General features: G+C 42.5%; 1 protein-coding gene across 11 annotated transcripts in view; it reads left to right on the forward strand.

Moving 5' to 3' along the window:
- CAMK1D (calcium/calmodulin dependent protein kinase ID) overlaps positions 1 to 21,198 on the forward strand; it is a 433,891-nt gene that overhangs the window by 139,719 nt on the left and 272,974 nt on the right. For 2 of the 11 annotated variants that reach the window (XM_073229303.1, XM_073229302.1), the window contains one exon: positions 2,598 to 2,786. The exons of the other annotated variants lie outside the window; for them this stretch is intronic. In XM_073229303.1, the coding sequence (XP_073085404.1) occupies positions 2,758 to 2,786 (29 nt within the window). In that variant the 5' untranslated portion in view covers positions 2,598 to 2,757. The remainder of the gene's footprint in view (positions 1 to 2,597; positions 2,787 to 21,198) is intronic. 11 annotated transcript variants of the gene reach the window in all.

The raw sequence follows: 21,198 nt of genomic DNA on the forward strand, positions 1-21,198 counted from the left end.
TGAATGTCTTCTTATGGTTGTTAGGGACTTACTAGTCTACTTGCTTTAGGATTTGGTTTGCCCCCATATCAAGACCTAAAGTAAGCACTGTTTGAAATTATGAAATGCAGTCATTCAAACTCTAATAAATATTTCATTTTATATCTGTACCCCAATGACTGGAGTTGAAAAGTACACAATAATTTCACAAAAGCTCAGTTTATGAAAATTGACTAAGCTTATATGCCTAGTGTCAAAGTACAAATTAGGTGATTAGACTGGGAACAAGAAATAATTGGCTTTGCAGGAATATATTTATTGGAGTGGGGGTTAGGAAGGGTGGAAAAGAGAAAGAGAAAACAGGGATAAGAGAAGATGGGAGGATGGGTAGAGGTCAGAGCAGTGGAGATTTCTGTGACGATGGTGAGCCCTAGGCTATAAGGGCCGAGCCAGACTGAAGGAACCACCTGCCCTGTGGCCAAGATCTTTCCGTGAGCACCTGGTAACAGCAGAACGCAGGAGAGGACTGGGTTATCCAGGTAGAGAAGGCTTGAGGCCTGGATAGGTGGTACCAGAAAGATGCCTCCAGGAACTCCTTGAGGCTGAAATATGTCTGAACTGCATATTCACTGATGTGCCAAGTTTCCAGCTTGTATAAAACCTAGATTCTGAGGAAAGGGACCATGTCAGGAAGTATTGAGTTAATTCCTATCTTTGGATGTCTTCAGAGATTGACTGGGAGACTAAAAAGAGACTCTGGCTTTTAGACTGGAGATGGGTGGTGGGGAGCAGCAGGGAAAAAGATCTCTGATATTGAGAGGGGATGGGAGAGACTAGCTGATCTAAGACCCCAAGAAGCATCAAAATCATTGTTGCCATTGACCCCATCCTTCTTTATACCCAAGCCTGTTGGGGTGCATCCAGACCTTTGCAGTCCAGCACTTAAGAAGCAATAAAGAGAAGCAATAATGATGTTGCCTTGCTTTGTTTGGAGAACCTTTTTCTTCCATGGACTGTCATCCAAGTTAAGGATTTCTGTCAGTTTTTACAGTAGAATTTAGATACCATGCACAATTTCAGCAATGGATAAAATTAAGGCATTCATTGCAAATGACTTGCTGTGGGTCATACCTGAAATATACTTGCTTGGCATCTAGACTAGTGCCTTTTTTTTTTTTTTGCATCCGTATCAAACTTAGTGCTTTATTATAATTTCTGTTATTTCTTGGCTAGTGGGATAGATGCAGGATGGATGGCAAGGGGATCAGGTAAATAAAAAGCTTCCTGGGCAGCTCCTCCACATACTTCTTTTTATCAGTCTCAGTACTTGGAGCTGAACTAAGAGGCCATTTGGGGTGACTAGTCACTTTGACTAAGATGCGCATGGATGATTCTGGGTCTTGTGTCACTACCAGGAGCCTATACCTTTTTTCTCATTCTGATAAGAACCGTTCTACTTTATCTTTGCTGCCCACAATCCATATCCACAAACTTATTTCATGATTTTCTTACCTTCCAGTTGCTTCTAAAAAAAAGAAAATGAAAGAAAGATGTGAGAACAGAAGCAGAAATAAGCTTTCATGAGCTGGCCCTGAGATCTTAGGATGGACTACCCCCAAATCTGAATCCCTCCTAAGGAGACTATATAGGGGGTGGCACACATGGCATTTATGATAGGATTTTGCTACTACTCCCTTAAACAGACGGGCTTGGAAAAGGGGGATTTTTGCTTCAGAGCAGATCAAGGGATGGGGAGCATGGACTCTTCGGGGGGCTGTTAGGTTGTGAGGGGCTCTTCACAGGCCTGATGGGAGGTAGCCCCATGACATAACAGATTGTCTTTGCCAAGGCCTTGTGGCCACTTCAGAACCCTTCCCAGCTGTGCTGGGATGGGCTGACACTGTCCTTCCTTGGTCTAGTTAAGGAGGAGTTGTAGGAAGTAGAAGCCTCCCTGGGTCATTTAGTGAGACCGTGGCAAAGCTGGGATGCCCAGAGAGGGTGCGGTTGTGGCTGTGTGGAGGACCGAGGAGGGGAAGAAAGCCACACACAGCTTCTTCCTTTCTCTCTGGAGTGCACCTGTCTAGCTGGGCTCACGTGCCCCAAGAGCTCTCCGAGGACAGAGGCATCACCCGCCAGAGGGAATCTGCTCCGGGAACAGCAGCCAGTGGCAGAAGCCACCCTCCTGTGGGACTGAAGGAGCCTGTGCTGTTACTGCCTTTGCGGTGACTGGAAATATATTTAGCAGATAGCAGAGAAGACCACCCTTTGTGTTGTAACTTTGGGCAAGTTATTACCTCTCTGGACTTCCATTTAGAGAGGATTATCTGTCAAAAGTGGCTTGGGACATGCTGTCTATTTGTAACATAATTGCCTTATCTTTTAGAAGACACCAAAGTAGGGTCCTTTGTGAAGAACTTATTAATGAAGTATGGCGCTTAGCTGACATCTCACATTTTGTTGATTAGGACTTAGGTTGTCCAGTTCTCTGTTTGTTACAAAGAGGAGGAAATCATACTGTTATTAAATACCTGCTATATAAACACTTTCACATAAGCTGCACCAGTTAAGACTCACAATAAATAACCTTTTTGGTTGGTATTATATTTCTCCTTCTACAGATGAGGAAATGGAAGCTCCCAGAGGCAACCTGCCAGGTCATCTGGGCTGATAATCGATGTATCCGGCACCGAGGTCTATGCCCACCTGCCAGCCAAGCCTACCTGATTTTTCTCTACTCCACATGGTTTCTCAGCTCAAAGCCATTCTGCTGACACAGCAATGAGGAAATGCAGGGAGCATGGAAATATGTATGGTAGTCCCAGCCTCCCTGGGTAGTAGCAATTGCCTGTTTATTTTAGTTCATACTGTTCTTCTATAAATAGTGCCTTTGGGCAGAATTTATTCATTCTTCAAACTTTTATTGAGCCCTGTTCAGAGCACTGTCTCCTGGCTGAAATTCACTAAGGGCGTCAGTGATTCCTAAGATCTGGTTCTTGTTTACAATACAGTAATGGACAAGGGAGACTTCACGTATGCATGAGCCTTGGTTCACCTGGGGACATGGGCTCCCTATGCTACATACTGTTCTGTGCTGTTGTCCTGCCATGTGCCTGGTCATAAAATTCATTCATGTGTTCATTTATTCCAGTGAGAATTTATAGTCCTGTGCTTGGTGCTGGGAGGATATAAAAATAAATAAATAACATGTTCCCTGTTCTCCAGGAGCTCATGGTTTATTTAAAGAGAGAAGTGAATCCTACTGATTCTCAGCTGGGGAGATTTTGCCACACAGGGGACATTTGGAAATATCTGGAGACATTTGGTGGTTTTATGTGCCACTACTCATGTCCCGTGGGTAGAGACAAGGCATGCTGCCGAACATGCTACCATGCACAGGCTCACCTGCCAGAGAATGATCCAGCCGAGATGGCAATGGTGCCGAGACTGAGAAACCCTGGTGGGTCCCAAGGGTGCATGCTCAGAAAGCCACGTGGTGCTAGTGGGGCAGCTTGTGAAATTGCTCAAGTGGGCAATACCAGTGTGACCATCATGGAGGGGAGCTCAGAGGAGGCCGCACTGACCATGACTGTAAGAGAATTCAGCTGTGGGTGGGAGGAAGGAGGGGTCTGCGGGTGGGCAGGTCAAGTCTGTGAGGGACAAGCAGGACACTGGGGAGGGCAGCCCGTGTGGGCAGGGGCCTTGTGTCAGGAGATGCAGGGACTTTGGCCTCTAAGGTTGTGAGTGCAGTGTAGCCCTGGGCTGGAGTAATGCCACGCTGGGCCTGGGGATATTTCCTTGATGGTGGGTGAGACTAGGAGAGAGCTGGTCTGAAGTAAGGAGACCCAGGAGAGAGAAGGGGCACCTGCGGCAGGTGGAACATCAGATGGTAATACATTGTGAGCTGAAAGGGCCACTGGCAACCATCAACCTGGTCCTCAGTTTACCCATAAAAGAATGGGATGCAGGCAGATTAGTTTTGGTTCACTGGCGTGCAGAGGTGAGGCAGGACCTGGGTGGCAGAAGTCAGTGTCTACTAGGCAGGTCCCGTCCTGAGCATCACACGGGGAATCACATGCTGTCCTCTGGGTCCCCTTGGCAGGCAGGAACCATCCTTCACCTGCATGTTCAGAGGAGGAAGTGGAAACCGAAGTTCAGCAACTTGCCAAGGTCCCATCAAGGAAGCAGCTGTGCAGGCTTTCATCCGGGCGGGTTGACACCAGGACGCTTGCTCCTGCACGGCAGCCTTGGCCTTCTTCCCAAGCTGTGGCAGCTCGAGTTCCCTGAGGCCCTGCGGAGCCCGAGCTGGGCGGGCCTGGAGAAGGGGAGAGGCAGAGAGCGTGGAGTGGGGGAAGCGAGAGCTCTCTGGCTGCCCGACCCCGGTGAGGTCGCCTTGGGCCTGGGTCCCATCAGGGCTGTTTGGTTGCTGTTCTCATCCTTTTCTCCTTGGAGCCCAACCTTCCTGCAAGAGGCACTTGGCTTTGGCGGCTTTTCCCAGCATTGTTTCTTTCCCATCATTGGCATCTCCGCATTCTCGCCCTTGGTGCAGCCGTCATTGGCTCTGCACCACTGCTCATCCAGTGTATTACCGTGTGTGTGTGTGTGTGTGTGTGTGCCAGTGGGTTTCTGTGTATATGTGTGGGCATGCGTGTATGTGTATGCATGTACATATGTGTCTCTGTGTGTATGTACATGCACGTGTGTTTGCACCTGTGTGTTTATATATGTATATGACTGTGTATGTTGTATATGCACATGCACATGTGTGTATGCATGTGCACGTGTGTGTATTTGAGTGTGTGCATATACACAAGTGCTGCTGGATGGCAGGAGCAGCACTTCTCTCCCTGCCAGTACAGCCTGGTGGCTATATATAATGTATTTAAATATATTCAATGAGATGCGTGAACCAAAAACAACTCTTGGGAGTCTGTTTACAGCTGAGTAGCAGGTCCCTCCTGTGGTGTGTGTCACAGTCGTCTGGCAGCCTGGGATACTTTTAACAAGGGAGGAGAGGGCAGGCCAGGCAAGGCAGCAGGCCAGAAGAGAGAGAAGGGGAGCCAGGCCTGGTGGGGAGAGGAGGGGTGCTGGCAAGAGCTGGCTGATGGGGAGATGGGGGTGGGGGAGACATCTGGGAGCAGATCTTCCCACGAGACAGATAATGCAAGTAAGACCCAGCCTGGCTAGGAGGACTCCTCCCTTTGTAAATAAATGCATTTGATGGAGAATTAGCTGGGAGTGGTGACTTACGCTGGTATTTTTGTTGTGTGCCTTTTAACAAAACAGTCTTTTCTTCTTTCCTTTATTGTTGGGCCATTCATTCAGCGTTAGGTCTTGCAGGTTTCTGCAGGGCAGTTGCTGGGGTGGAAGATCATCACGGAATATTTTCTCTCATCTTGCTTTGAAATGATTTTAAGGTCACCACCGTGTTTAAAAGTTCAAGTTCCTAAGCAGGCAAAATACTGGCCTTAGGATAGTTGGTATTTCTCAAGGAGACTTGAACATCTGTCTGAGGGCATCCAGCTGGCTTTGGGATGGAAAATTATCCCCCCCAGTGTCCCTGTCTTCTTGTGTTAGCTGAGGTGTGTGTCTATGGGAGAGACGTTGGTAATATTAACCGAAGAGTTGAAAGGCTGGGTTTGTGATCCTCTGGGATACCTTCTGTCCAAGACCCTGGTGGCCACTTTGTCCCCTTCCTCTGATCCCTCCCAGGAGGTGGCTGCTCTGCCAGATTTTCCTGAGTTCTGTAGTGAACAGCCTTGGCTCCCGGACCTCCCTCTGCCTCTGTGTGCCCACTGCCAGCCCCTGAGGTGGGCTGAGCTCTTCCTTGCAGGCCAGGTGGAAGCTACACTAGTTAGTAAATTCCTGTTGGTGGCGACAAACAACATGTGTGAGCGCTGGGTTTATGTCTTCCTGCTTAGCATGGACGCCGGAGCAGTCATGGGCTGTCTTCTTGTTTCCCAGTGTTCAGCGTTTTATTGTTTTTGTGGATTGCTATTTATTTTTGAGATGTTTCATGATCAGCGTTACTTCCATCATGTCCTACCTGTTGCAAAAGCAGTGACAGTCTGTGAAGCCTTAGTGCAAAGAGGTCACAACTGTAGTGGAGCTGTGGTGATGTGATGGCAGCATCAGCCACTCACAAGGCATTGCTGGACATGAGAACAGGCAGGCTCCCAGGTGTTCCCAGAACTGAGCTTGTTTGTAAGTAGAGTGCTTCCAGACTTCTCTTCTCTCTCAAGGGTACCGAGGGAATGCACAGCCTGCAAGTCCCAGTGCAGGATGGGCACACAGAGATTGTTAGGGCTGCTCTGTCATTTTAAAGGCAAGGAAACTGGTGTAGGAAGCTTCTTAAACATGGACCTAAAGCTCCCAGATATTGCAGTGTCAGTGAAGACAAGTTTTCTTTCCGGAGGAGACCTGCCTGGCCCAGTGGTCCATCTGACTGTTTCCCTTCTGCCGAAGAGCTGAAGCAGCATTCTCCACAAGCAGTGTGTGCCCTTTATTGCATATTCAGCATGGTTGCACAACCAAGAGTAAATAATAGTAAAAGTAAATGGGCCATTGCTGGTGTCTGTTTTATGAGAATTTAATTATGCTTCTCATGGCAAAGTTGGATCTCTGCTTTGTGGTTTTATCACTGTCTGGTCTCCATTAAGGCCCAGCACTGCATGCTCTGGCGTGTACCAACTACCAACAAAAAAGGAAGGCAGGGCCGCTGCGGTAGAACACGGGATCTCACACAGGTGCCTTCCTCCCCCTCCCCCTCCTCCTCCTCCTCTGCTCCGGCCCCATCACATCACATAAATGTGAAAATCTGTTGTTTCCTCCAAAAGAAGGGGCACCTGAGAATTCATTCTCTTTTTTTTTTTTTTAGGGAGAGCCAGGGAGACTTTTATTGAGACATACAGTGTGAGGACAGACAGAGCTCCTGGCATGAGCCAGGAGGGGACAAGAGAGCCCCAGAAGTCATTCTTTTGTATGAGAGTTATAGCCTGGAAGAATGGAGGGTCTAGGTTCATGCTAGGCTTTACCACTTGCTAAATGTGTGAAGACTGGCAAGTCACTGAACTTACCAAATTTTTATTTTCTCATCTGTACAATGGGTGTATCATGCCTGCCTAGCTGGTAACATATGAGGAGATAATATACAAGTGATGCTTGAGAAGTGAATGAGTATGTGTACACTGTGAAGGAGCAGATGGGAGGAGTAAATGGAGCACACTGTGAAGGGTCCATGCCCGATTTCTCATGCTCACCCAGCGCTTGATGTCTTCTAAGCACTAGGGTGGGGACCGTGTTTCTGTTGTGTCACATAGTGTTGTTCTTAATCAGTGCTTGTGGAATTAATGAAAGGGAGGAGGAAAATGGTCTTTTAATATTTCCCATATACATACAGAGCTGGGAACATTTTAAAAATTAACTTCGCTTCTTAATAGAGGAAATGATTTATTGGGTTGTTTGTTATAGTGGTGAGCACCTTATTAAAAATTTTAAGGATAGCAAAAGAATTGAAATCAGGATCTTGAACAGCTATTTGCACCCCCATTTTCAGTGCAGCAGTATTCATAATACCTAAGACATGGAAAAAATCCAAGTGTCCATCAACAGATGAATGGATAAAGAAAATTTTGTGTATACATACAGTGGAATATTAGTCTTTATAAAGAAGGCATCCTGCCATTTGCAACAACATGAATGAACTTTGAGGGCATTAAGCTAAGTGAAATAAAGCAGTCACGGAGAAATACTGCATGATTCCACTTGTATGAGGTATTCAACATAGTCAAACTCATAGAAGTAGAGAATAGACTGGTGGTTGCTAGTGTCTGGGGGGAGGAGGATATGGGGGCATTATTTCAGTGGGTATAGTTTTATTTATGTAAGATGAATAACTTATAGAGATCTGCTGGAAAACGTAGGTCCCTATAGTTAATTAACAGTATGGTACCAGGCACTTTCAAATATGTTAAGAGAATAGATTTCATGTTAAGGGTGCTTATCAAAACCAAAACTAAAACCCAGAAACACTAGGGAAAAAAAAGTCTTCCCCTCATGCCAGCCAGACTCAGTAATATGGTACTAATTTATTTGCAAAACAATTTTGTTTAAAAAGGAAAACATTTTTAAGGGTAGTTGAGGATGAATTTCTGCATGATTTTGAAAACTACGGTTGCCGTTGGACACGCTGTATAGTCCACGTCAAGGCTACCACCTGGTGTTGCCTTATTTTCTGCAGCCCAGTTGCCCTGAGTCTTTGTCCTGGTGGGCAGCCCGCATAGTGTGTCCTGTGTTACAGGGTTTCCTGTATCACTGTAGAAGGTGTCTGTGTGCTATGGGTGGGACCTCTAAGGATTGTGTCCTTGGAAGCTAGGGGCTCCCAGCAACTGGGATGTGCCCCTTCTCTTTTTAATTTGTTAATCAGATCAGGGAAGGCCTAAGCTCACCAAGGTAAGAGTACATCATGTCTGAGAACGTCTCAACTGGTTTCTACCAATAGAGTGATTTCCCATTAAGATCAGGAAACCCTATTGTTCCTTTTCCAGGAATGTCAGGGGAGTGGGAGCTATAGGAGACTGATTTAAGCCCAGCATCTACTTCAGTTCTGTAGGTTGTTAGCCAAGAGGCACCTGGAGGAATGGAAGTTTTTCAGATTTGCACTAAGGTACCATATAAAGGCTATGGCACCCTGAGATTTCAGTTTCCAGAAAACCTCTGGTCAGGTCACTCTCTGGTCAGGTCACTCTCCGCTCATGCTGTGTTTACCCTCAGCTGGGCCCTTATTGCTGCTCCTGGTTCTTTTATTTATCTCATTGATTCCCTGCTGCATGTCCAGGTAACTAATTTATCTTTCCTGTCTCTACTGGTGACTCATTTTGATCCTTCCTTCCTGCAAATGTAGATGCTTTTCAAGACTGTTCTAAAACTGCCCCTCTTCTCTTTGTGCAGTCTCCCTTGTTCACCTCAGCTGTTCCCCAAGCCTCACCAATGTTGAGGCCAGATTGTTCTCAGGCCTCAGACTCTCCTCAGGAGCTTGCAAAATGCAGAGTCCTGGGTCCTGCTCAGTAGGCCTGGGGTGGGATTGTGACATCTGCATTTTTAACGAGCATACCCCACAACATGTTGAGAAACAGCTCTAGAATGATGACTCCCAGATCCCAAATTCCAGTTTGCTGCCTGCTTTCAGTGAGAAATCGTCATTTCCAGCTTGGTGCTATTTCCCTCTGTTATTTCTTTGGCACCTCAGACTAATCCTTCCAAAAGTAAACATACCATTATTTGCAATAGCCAAAAGGTGGAAATAACCCAGATGTCCATTGACAGATGAACGGATAAACAAAATATGGTCTATCCCTATAATAGACTATTCAGACTTAAAAAGGAATAAAATTCTGATATATGTTACAACATGGATGAACTTGAAAATGTTATGCTAAGTGAAACAAGCCGGACACAAAAGGACAAATGGTATGATTCCACTTCTGTGATGTCCCTAGAGTAGTCAGAGTAATAGAAAGCAGAGTGGAGATTGCCAGTGGACTGGGGGGCAGAAAGGTGGGGAGTTAGTGTTTAATGGGGACAAGGCTTCAGTTTAGCAAGAGGAAAAGAGTTCTGTGGATGGATGGGGTGTTGGCTGCACAATTGTGCATGTGCTTAATACCACGGAGATGTGCACTTAACAATGGTTATGATGATAAGTGTTACGTTACATGTATTTTTTACCACAGTGGAAAAAAGCAAACATGTCACTTTCCTCCTCCCCCTACCCAACTAAATCCCTTATCTGGAGGTCCGTATTTAGTTGATGTAACTGATAAAACTGGGAGGGATCGTGGGAAACACACTTGACTTGGTTTCTGCATTTAAGTCAAAAAAGAAAAAGTAATAGAAAGTGTCCTTTGTCCTGGACTCTCTTCAAGAATATAAAGGAAAATGAGTTCATAAGCACTATCAAAACTCTGGAAAGTTTGCTTCCCTCACCTGGGTGACTGGGTCATCAATTCTAGTGGTACAGAGTCATCTGTGTGTGTGTGGTTAGGGGGTTCAGAGGCTGTGACTACTCCTGTCTTATTAAATTTTCTGAGATGCAGGAAGGCATCTCTGAAGAGGAAGCAGCATGTGCCAAAATTCAGAAGCTGGAGAGAGCCTTCATTTGGGTAATTGCAAGTCTTTCCGTTCTGCAGCTGCTAATGGGGAGGGCCTCAGGCCAGAGGCATCACCTGTCTTTGATGAGTGTGCCGTGGTTACCCAGCTGGGAGCTGGGCACAAACATGATTTCCTGACCTGAAATCCCATTCTTAGAGGAAAAATGGTTGGAGACCAATATATGATGGAACCAGTGGTATGTTATCATCCGGGAGTGAACAAGGATTATCAGCTTCCTTTTAGATGAAAATTTGCATGTTTTGACACAGGGGGATGATAGCACCATCACTACTACTGGTTCAGCAATAGATGCATGATGCCAGGTGAATCCACAAAGGCCTGCGTTGCACAGCCAACTGCTAGGTTCCCTGGCCGGATGTGTATTTCCATCTTGTAGGTTGGGATCACTAAAAATAACATTTTGTGATGTTGCCTGCTTTCATTATTGTTGGTAAGAAATGCTCCTAGACTTTCAAATAGAAATATTGTTGTAGGTAAGTAAAAACCAGAATATAACTATAAGCCCAAACTCTAGCCTTCAGTTTCAGTGTGCTTACGGGCCTTCACCGAAAGTGCCGTGCTGCTCAGTTCAAGGTGGTTTGGGAAGCCACGTGGGCTTTGTGATACCATCTCCAAAACTGAAGACCTCCTTTAATCATTTCCTATTATCCACCCAAAAGCACCCCTTCATCTGAGAACTAAACATGTTTTCCCTGAGGTGGCTACACACAAGCAGTGCTGAATTGGACAGTTTCCTACAAGGAGTGTGGTCCTAGTGTTTATGCCAGCTGCCAGTGCAACCTCTGGGACCCCCCCAGTAATTCAGTCCCTCCCCAGAGTCACCAGGGACATGAGATATCATTCGGGCCATCCCTGAATGAATCAGAGGAGTGCTTTCTGCAGGATGCAGTGGGGACACAAATGTACAACATTTCCTAGATTCCTGTGCATCCATTCTGCATGAGGGACAGTGGAAATGAATGCAAACTGGCCCGACAAGCTGCAAGCAGCCTTAATTCAACAGTGTGTACACAATTGATTTCTCATTCCTTAAAGGTGGTCCCTGCTCTCTGATAAGAAATGGAGGCTGACAGGGGGAAAGGATTTGGCAGATAGACTTAGCAAAAGATCCTGATCCTAAATCAAGATGGTTTGACCTTCCTTTTCGTGTCTTGAGCACTCACACAGACACAGTGTGCATGACTAATGGGAAGTCAGTGGTCTGCAATGTCACAAATAGGCTCCAGTTTTCTTCCTGGTATCTGCCCCATCTCTCAATATAAGCGTGCTGTACACAGCAGTGATTCTAGGAGATGGAAATGGTCATCTCCCTTTTTGACCTTTATGAATTACTGCTCAGATGCTGTAGTCAGCACAAGTATTTATTACCTAGTAGGGCCAAAAGGCTAGTCGTTTTCATCTGTGGCTGAAAACTACAATCTTCTGGGGATCAACTTCTTGGATGTATGTGGATTCATAAGAATGGACTGTAGTTTCTCACCAAGCCAGCAGCATCTCGAAGAACTGGAGAGAGAGCACAGCCAGCCGACAAGTGTGCAGATCACTGGGTCTGTGCTAGTAACAAGCTGCATGAGTGTGTGTTTTGTCTAAGGTGTGTGTTTTGCTTCTCAGTTTTCTTATCTGTGAAATAGGGATGATGGTTCTGACCCCGTGTTCCTCCATGGGCTCTTAGAAAGGAGGTAATGAAGTGGCCCATGTGTGGGAAAGCCCACCAGGAGAAGTCGTTTTCACTACAGTAAAGGAAGCTGTCATTATTCTACAGTACATTCTGTTTCAGTGTAATAAAAAACTCCTGTGCGTCAGAACTGTCTAAAGCCTTAGCCTGTGGCCTGAGTGCTCAAATAAGTATCAAAATGTGTCTTTAAAGTATTTATAAATCCTTCCCAAAAGAGGTACAGGGGTGAATGGAGCTGAATGCCTTGTGATTCAGCTGGGATCAGTCAAGGCCCAAGAAGCAGTGCCTTAACCTGCCTCTGTTTCAGACACCTTGACATTTCCACCACAAGCTGCTTTCTTTGCACTTGCCCATGGGAGATTGGGGCTCATTATTGGAGCTGTAGTTAAATATAGCATGTCTTTAATAGCTAAGTCTTCGTTTTGGCTGAGGGTTTAGATTCCTTGGTTGCCACTGTGGTAGTGGTTTTCTTATTTCCAGCTGTCCTTTTGCAGATGTCCTTGAGCCTGGAAGTGGGTTTGATGCTGAGGACAGGCCCACAATGTGTTTCGGTAAACTCAGAGGAAATGTTCTTATAACAGGTCACTAAAGCTCAGTGTGTGTGTGTGTGTATTTCTGAGGGAAAAATGTTTCCTGGTGCAGGTGATTTCAGTGTGTTGAAGGAGCATGAGGGGAAAAACAAGCAGACTGTATGTGGCCAATGTTGACAGTTCCCGTGATAGAAGGTCCAACATGTACACACTTTGTTCAACTGTTTGAACAAAGAATCAACAGCACAGACCTGAAAGAACACAGTTGGGATTGTGTCATCCCATCATGAGTACCAAAGGTGTGGATTTACGGTCCAGTCCAGTTGTGGAAGAGGAAATTCCGGTGGGGACTTGTGATCACCTGTTCCCCAGTCTGGTGTTTCTGGGTGCAGCTGCCTAATGGGATTTGCAGGCTTTATTGACTGGCCTTTAACTTTCTGCCTAAAAGACAAGGTCTTCTTGCTGGCCTTTCTGAGCACTCTCTGTGAGAGGTGTTAGGACAGTGGGTGGAGTGGCTGGAGTCAGGCAACTGTGGGGAAGTCTTATCAGGCTTTTGAGTTCTTGGGTTGGGATGTAAATAAATCACGTGAGCCTCTGGCGGAGCGAGGCAGCATTCCTGTACATGCCTGGGCCTTCTGGCTTTCCCTGCTAAGCCGCTGGGAGTCGACATGGAGTGCGGCAGACCCACAAAGCACGGCCTGTTAGGAGTGTGTGAGCTGCTTGAGGGCAGGGCCCATGACTTCTTCATAAAAAGCCCTCAGTGATTGTTTGCTGAACTGCTGATGACTTATCTTCTAGTTAAAGTGAAAACTCAAAGTAGTGAAAGCTCAAGTGCTGAATGTGTTTGTAGCTCCACATTTGTCTTCTGTGTTCAATCAACTGTTTGTTCATCTCTTTGCCTGACTGCAGTGGTGGGCTGTGCTCCAGTCTAATAGCATTGTATGTGACTCCACACAGGTCTCTGTCGCTGTGCCGTCCGAGGGAGAACAGTTTCCCTGGGTTGTCAGGATGAGTGGATGACATACTGAATCTGAATGTGCTTTTCAGGTGGAGAGCAGTAGGGAAATATTAAGGTTTCACTAATTGTGCTAATGCTAATCACAATTAGTGATTTCATCAGACTGTTCTCATTATAAGGCAAGAGGGTGACATAACATGTTATGGATTATTAGTGCAAGAGTAACCCTGCACACACACACACACACTGCTTATATTTAGCAGTCTATTCATTATTATGCAAATTTCATTAACAGTTTAGATCTGCCTTGGACCACACATGGAGTGTTTGCATCAGTAAACAAAAAACTTACTATGATAAAAGTAGTAACATGCCTTAAATTCTAGTCTGCCGAATGCTAGATGCTGCACTGTGGGCTCACACCATCTAATTTAATCCCCACAATGAATAGAGGTACAACTGTTACTTCCTTTTTACAGAGAAGAAAACTAAAGTTACGGGTCACGTAGGAAGTATGTGAGGCAGGCAGAATTTCAACTCAGAGGTTTTTGCCTTGCTGCAAAATCTATACTATTAGTAATTATGTTTTAGTAACAATTGAGTTCATTTAGCTTCTGGGCATGGATTAAAGGGGTACCTGACTACCATAGACTTCAGTTAAAGCTAGCCTTCAGTTTAAGAGAAGAAACTATATTATTTATTTTTCCCAATCAAGAAGTGCCCAGGACGGTGCCTGGATTTATTGGTATATGATTACACGTCCTCTTTTTAAAAATGCTTTTTAATTTATATGCAGTAAATTCATTCTTTTGGTGATTTTTCAGGTGAGTTTTAGCACATGCATAGACTCATGTAACCACCACCACAATCAAGATACTGAACCTGTCTGTAATCCCCCAATTCCCTTGTGCTGCCCTTTTATGTTTAGAGCATCCCTCCAGCCCTAATTCTTGGCAACCTTTTCTGATAGTTCTTTTCCTCTGTAGTTTTTCTTTTCCAGAAAAGAAATGGAGTCATACAGTATGTAGCCCTTTGAGTCTGCCTTCCTTCTTTTAGCACCATACATTTGAGGTTCATACATGGCAGTGCACTTATTGATAGTTTGTTTGCTCCTTTTTGTTTCTGAATATTATGCCATTGTATCATGTCCACAGTTTGTTTGAGCCATTCACCAGCTGAAGGGCTTTTGGGCTGTTTCCAGTGTGGGCAATTATGAATATCACTGTTACAGACATTTGTGTATAGATTCCCATGTAAACATATGTTTTCATTTTTCTTGGGTAAATACCTGAAAGTGGGGTTGCTGGGTTGTATGGTAAGTATATATTTAACTTTATCAGAAACTGCTAAACTGTTTCCCAAAGTATCTGTGCCATTTTATATTCTCATAAGCAGTGTATGAGGGTTCCAATTCTTGTACATTCTTGCTATCTCTTGATATTGTCAGGTTTAGAAAAAATTCTACCATAACTAGTAATCATGTCGAAATATCTCACTGTTCCCTAATAACTAATGGTTTTGAGCATCTTTTTCACATGCTTATTTGCTATTTGCATATCTTTGATAGTGTTTGTAAATCTTCTACTCATTTAAAAAATTGAGTTGTTTTTCTTCCTATTGAGCTTTGAGAGTTCTTTATATATTTTGGATGCAGTTCTTTTGTCAGATATTTGATTTTCCAATATTTTCTCTCAGCTTGTATCTTTTCATTCCTTAAAGAGTGTTTTTGGCATAGCAAAAGCTTTTAATTTTGATAAAGTCCAATATTTCAATTTTTTTCTTTTCTGGATTGTGCTTCTCATGTCATAGATAAGAACTCTTGGATGAAACCAAGCTGACATACTGAGTTAATTTTTGTTTAAGTTAGGAGTTATGTGTTGTGGTTTACTTTTTTGCATGAGGATTATCCTGGCAATATTTGTTGAAAGACTAGTCTTTCTCCACTTTTGGAGAAGCTGCCTTCCACCTTTGTGAAAAATCAATTGACCAAATTTGTATGAGTCTGTTATACACTGTGTATTCTGTGCCACTGATCTATGTGTTAATGCTTTTGCCAGTACTTCACTCTCTTATTCTAGTTCTATATTAAATCTTGAAATCAGGTGGTATGAGTCCTCCAACTTTCTGCTTTTTCAAAATGTTTTTTAGCTGTTATATTTCCTTTGCCTTTCTGTATACATTTTAGAATTATTTTGTCAATTTCTGTAAAATACCTACTGGCATTTGGACTGAGATTGCATTTAATCTGTAGGTCAAGTTGGAAATACTACCATCTAGACACTGTTAATCTTCTAATCCATGAACATGGTCTGCCTCTCCGTTTATTGAGATTTTCTTTGCTTTATTTCAAACAAAGTGTTGTTTTTTTAAATAGTTTTAAGCATATAGATCCTACCCATATTTTGTGTTTGTACCTATTTTTTGTTTTTTGCAGCTATGGAATTGTTTTAAAATTTTTCATTGTCAATTGTTCGTTGCCGATATGTAGAAAGATAGTTGGTTTTCACGTATTTAGCTTATATTCTATGATCTTGCTAAATCATTTAATTGTTCTATATGGTTGTTTTGTAGATTCTATGGGATTTCCTACTTAAACAATCATGACCTCTGTAAATGGAGATATATTTCTTTTCAGTCTGTGACCCTTTTCTTTATCTTGTTTAATTGCACTAGCTCGAGTGTTCAGGATGATGTTGAAACAAGAGAAAAGTGTGAGATCTGACACCTTAGGGAGAAACCATAGGGTTCCCCACTTAAGTATGATAGTAGCTCTGGGATTTTTGTAGATACCCTTCATCAGGCTAAGAGAGTTTACTTCTGTTTTAAGTTTGTTGAGGTGGTGTTACTGTTTTTAATCACAAGTAGATATTTAATTTTTCCAAATACTTTTTCTGCATCTATTGAGATGATCATGTGTTTTTTCTTCATTAGTCTGTTAAAATGATGGATTATATTGGTTCATTTTCAAATGTTGAACCAGCTTTCTATTCTTGGAATAAATACAACTTGATTGTGGTATCTTATCCTTATTCAATTTGCCAATAGTTTGTTGAGGATTTTTGTGTCTATGTTCATGAGGGATGTTGGTATCATTTTGTATTTTCACCAACAGTGTATGACTGGTTTTGACAGTAGAGAAATCCTTGACCCATAAAATGAGTTGGGAAGTGTTTCCCCTCCCTCTTCAGTTTTCTGGAAGGGAGATGTAAAATTGGTATTATTTCTCAATTATTGTATTTTCTCAAGTCTAAAATTTCCATTCAATTCTTCTCAAAAATTTTTATTTTTCTCTGAAAAATTTTCCGTTAATTTTAACAATATTCACATTTACTCATGGAGCATGGCTATAATGCTTTAAAATTGTTACCTGATAATTCCAACATCTGAGTCATCTTGGTATTGGCATCTATTGATTTTTTTGTGCGTATGTTGAATAATTTTAGGTTACATGCTGGATATTTTGAATGTTATGTTGTGAGATTCTGGGTCCTATTAAAGTCTGTTGGAAAGTGATATTTTTGTTTTTTGTTTTTAAGGAGGAAGTCAACCAGGTTAGACTCAGTTGACAAGTCTGTCTCATTTTTCATGGGTGGTGATTCCAATGTCAGTTTAGTTTTCAAAGCCTTTGCTATGTTGTTTGGATCTGCTCTACATATGTGCTGTTTAGGATTTAGTTCAGAATTTATGTGCTTCCTTGTATAATAATTTACTTCTCAAAGCCATCGCTTCTTCGGGTTTGTTTTACACATATACATCACATGGGTAATTATCATATAAGTCTTTGTTCCAATTGGGATACTATTTCTGAATGAAAGGCGGTTCTAGAAGTAATTACATTGGGTCTATCTTGGACAAATGGGGACAAAGGGCTATGAGCCATTATTTCAAGATTGCATAATTTACATTTGCCATTATTTGTTTGATTTAGATTATATAAAATGCTGTAGAGGGCCACTGTTCCTGAGTGTTTATTAATGGATCTGTTGGTTTGTTTTTCCAGCTTATTAGAGATGAGTCACACAGCGCTGAATACTCCTTGATGCAGTAGACAGAGGTCATTTATAAATTTTGCTCATTGTTGCTCAGCAAGAAAGGCTATCCTTTAAGGAAACAGTTTTAAAATATGAGTGCTGTCAAAAGTCATGAAGAAAGCTTTTAAACTGTACATATGTTGAAGATTTTTCTCTAGGCTAGATATTCATGAGTCTTTCAGGGTGAATACAGTTAAGTATGGATGAGAATAGGTATCTTTTCCCCTATGTTACACTGAGTTGAAGGAAGGTCCACTGTCATGTATTTCATGGAGGCAAGACTTTGAAAATGGAAACACCTTAAATATGAATTTTCTCTTACATACTCATAAAAAAAAGGTATCTCATCAACTGGTCATAATTTAACAAGCTGGATAATGCACCTTAATATATACTTCAGCACATAACACCACAATTCTAAGGAAGGGAATCATATCCCTTTTCTCTGTATGGGGAAACTGAGGCTCAGGGTCATTAAATTACTGCTCCATACTCACACAACTGACTAGTGCTGGTGTAGGGGGTTTGGGCCAGGGTCTGACTGGCCCTGGAGACCTCAGTGTTGTGAAGTGCCTGGACCATGAGCAAGTTGCTCTACCTTTCTTGGCCTCAGATTCCTTTTGTGGGAAATGAGGGGATTGAACCTGATGACCTTTATGGCTCATCCAGGTCTAACAGTTTGTGATCTTAAATTGATGGGGGGTAAAATTCAACATGGTAGACATACTGGTGGGACAGTACAACTCACTAATTTGTATGCTAATAGTTTAGATTTGTGCAGCTTAAATGAAGAAACAGAAAAGTCCTATTGTGATTTTTAAAGAATCAGGAAGAGTTTACAGGGGATCTTGGGACTTGGGGGAAGCAGTAGTTCTCCAGGGCATTCTGCCAAGTACTATTTTTGTATATGACTTTGTGGACCTTCCCCATCTGTCTGCATTGCAGTTCCAAGCATCCTCCCCTTCCCTTCTGTTGTTAGTCTGGAGAGCACGCTGATCAGCAGTGTGATTGTCCAGGATAAGACATTTAGAGTGCAGGCTTAAAGGACCCCCAGATGTGAGGCTTCCCTGATGGGAAATAAAATGGGGTGGGAGCTCCATAAAGTTTTTGTCAACATCATATTCTTGCTTTGCCACATTAGGGCAAGACTGTCATAATGTGATGATGAGCTGGTGATACTTGTTTTTCTTCAGTAGTTACAGTATACACAAGGGACCCAGACAGGGAAAAAGCAGGTCTGTCCCCAGCATCCTGCCTGAGTGCATGGAAGTTACTAACATCAGAGGGTCCCTCGTTCCCTGGTCCTTCCTCATCTGTATCTGTCATATTTGCTTAAGCTTATTGTCTGTGGGCAAAGTCCAATTATCTGTAAGTTACTAACCATAAATATAATGACTACAGTGTCTGCTATTGTGAACCTCCATTGAGTATGGGAGACACCTAGGAATCATCAGAATTGAGGAAAAGGAACAAAGTGGAACACATCTTGCTCAGAATTGCATGGTGGAGCACTTGTTAAAGATTCATTTTCTATGTTGAAATGATAAATTATAGAATGCAGAGTAATTATAATGAGACACAAGACTTAAAATTGCTGTCACCTGAAATGGCTTTCCCTCAGTTTGCTGGCAGTAATGGTCTCCTAGTGTTCCAGCAGGGCCAGTCACAAACTGAAAAATTACTTTTGATGGCTTTCCTCATGGAGTGGTTGATGTGGCAAGTAACTCTTAAATGATGAGCTTGGGTATAGTTTCTGAGACCAGGGAATTGATAATAAAGGCAAGGGAGGTTTTCTGTATCTAATTACAAACATTTATAATCTGGGAATCAGAGAACTCTCTCACTGCTCATTCCTAACAGGCCCCCAATCCAGCTCTTCCTGCTAAAGGCTGTTGTGAATACTACACACCCGGGAGCTTTGGCTAGTCTAGCTGATCATTTCCACTCCACAGTGCTCTTCCTGGGTAGATTAAGCAATTAAACTATTTCTAGAATAGGAAAATTTTAATTTGTTTCTATTTATAATTAGGTTTCCTTTTCCTAATTTGATAGAGCACCTTGCCCTTTTTTTCTTGGTTGTTTGGTCTTTTAAAAAATATATGTTGTCTCCATTCATTCACTCAACTGATATATATATAACATATATATTGATTTCTTGGCCAAAAGAATTAAGTTTAAAGGATTATTCTTTTATAATTATGTTTATACTTTCAAAGCCTGATTTTCATTCCATAAACTTCTGATTGTGTTTACTATGCAATTGCAGTGTAGTTTTTTGTACTCTGCTTTTTAGATACAGTTTTCCATGTTCCCAAAATTTCCAGTCTTCATTGCCATTATTTTAATGGCTCTGAATCATCCAATGACCACCTTTCCTTCCACTGCTCTTCAATATGTCACAGGTCCTCCACTCTAAATGAGTAGTTCTTCTGAATATTTTAATAAAGAAGTGAGTTTGGCTAATAGTAACAGAGCTCCTACTAAGGGCATGAACAGATTATGCATTGACTGCCTCATGTAAAAGAATTAAAAGAAAATGAATCCAGGGCTAATACAGTGGCTCTATAAAGACACAAGGAACCAAGGTTCTATTCCCCTCGCCCCCAGTTTTATTGAGAAATGATTAATGTAAATCACTGTTTAAATTTAATGCATACAGCATGATGTTTTTGATTTACGTATATTGTGAAATGATTAAGACAGTAGGTTCAGCTAACATCCATCTTCTCATGTAGATAGAATAAAAAGAAAAAAAGAGTAAAGGAAAAAAAGTTTCTCCTTGTCATGAGACCTCTTAGGATTTGCTCTCTTAACCACTTTCCTGTAGATGGTGCAGCGGTGGTAGCTCTAGTCCTCATTCTCTATATATATCACATCCCTAGTACTTATTAATCTCGTAACTGAAAGTTTGTACCTTTCAATCGCCTTCCTCCAATCTCCTATCCACTGCCTCTCTTAACCACAAGTCTGATCTCTTTTTCTAGGAGTTTTTTTATTTTTTATTTTTGGTATCATGTATAAGTGAGATCACACTGTGTTTGTCTTTCTTTGTCTGACTTATTTCACTGAGCATAATGCCATCAGGGTCCATCCATGTTGTTGTAAAAGGCAGGATTTCTTTGCTTTCTATGGCTGAATAACATTCCATTGTGTATATACCCCAACTTCTTTATCCATTGATCCATCGATAGGCACTTGAGTTGTTTCCAGAGCTTGGCTATTGTAAATAATTCTGTGAACATGGGCTTGCAGATACCTTTTTGAGTTGGTGTTTTGTCTTATTTTTCTATTCCATCACCATTAGCAAGAAACTTCTATTCTTAGGGAGTTTAAAGAGCTCTTAGGTAAGCCTCACATGATGACTTTGGCTGAAATCTCATTGACCACCTCTAGCTGGAAGGGAAGCTGGGAATTGTAACTGCTGCTTGGTGTGTTAGAATAATGTTAGCTTTTGTAACAAACTGCCACGTATAGTGGCTCAACAAAATAGGCCTTTATATACTTATTTATTTATTTATTTTAGGAGAGCAAGCGAGAGGCTTTTATTTAGAGATAGTGTGACAGAACAGAGCTCCTGGCTCACACCAGGAGGGGACAAGAGAGTCCCGGGGTGTTCTGTTGTCTAGGGTCTTTTTTTTTTAAATTAAGGTGTTATTTATATACACTCTTAAGAAGGTTTCACATGAAAAAACAATGTGGTTGCTACATTTACCCATATAATCAAGTCCCCACCCATACCCCAGTGTAGTCACTGTCCATCAGTGTACTAAGATGCCACAGATTCAGTATTTGCCTTCTCTGTGCTATACTGTTTTCTCTGTGATCCCGCACACCATGTGTACTAAACATAATACCCCTCAG

This window comes from Manis javanica, chromosome 2 (genome assembly GCF_040802235.1).
Source record: "Manis javanica isolate MJ-LG chromosome 2, MJ_LKY, whole genome shotgun sequence".
NCBI classification, from domain to species: domain Eukaryota; kingdom Metazoa; phylum Chordata; class Mammalia; order Pholidota; family Manidae; genus Manis; species Manis javanica.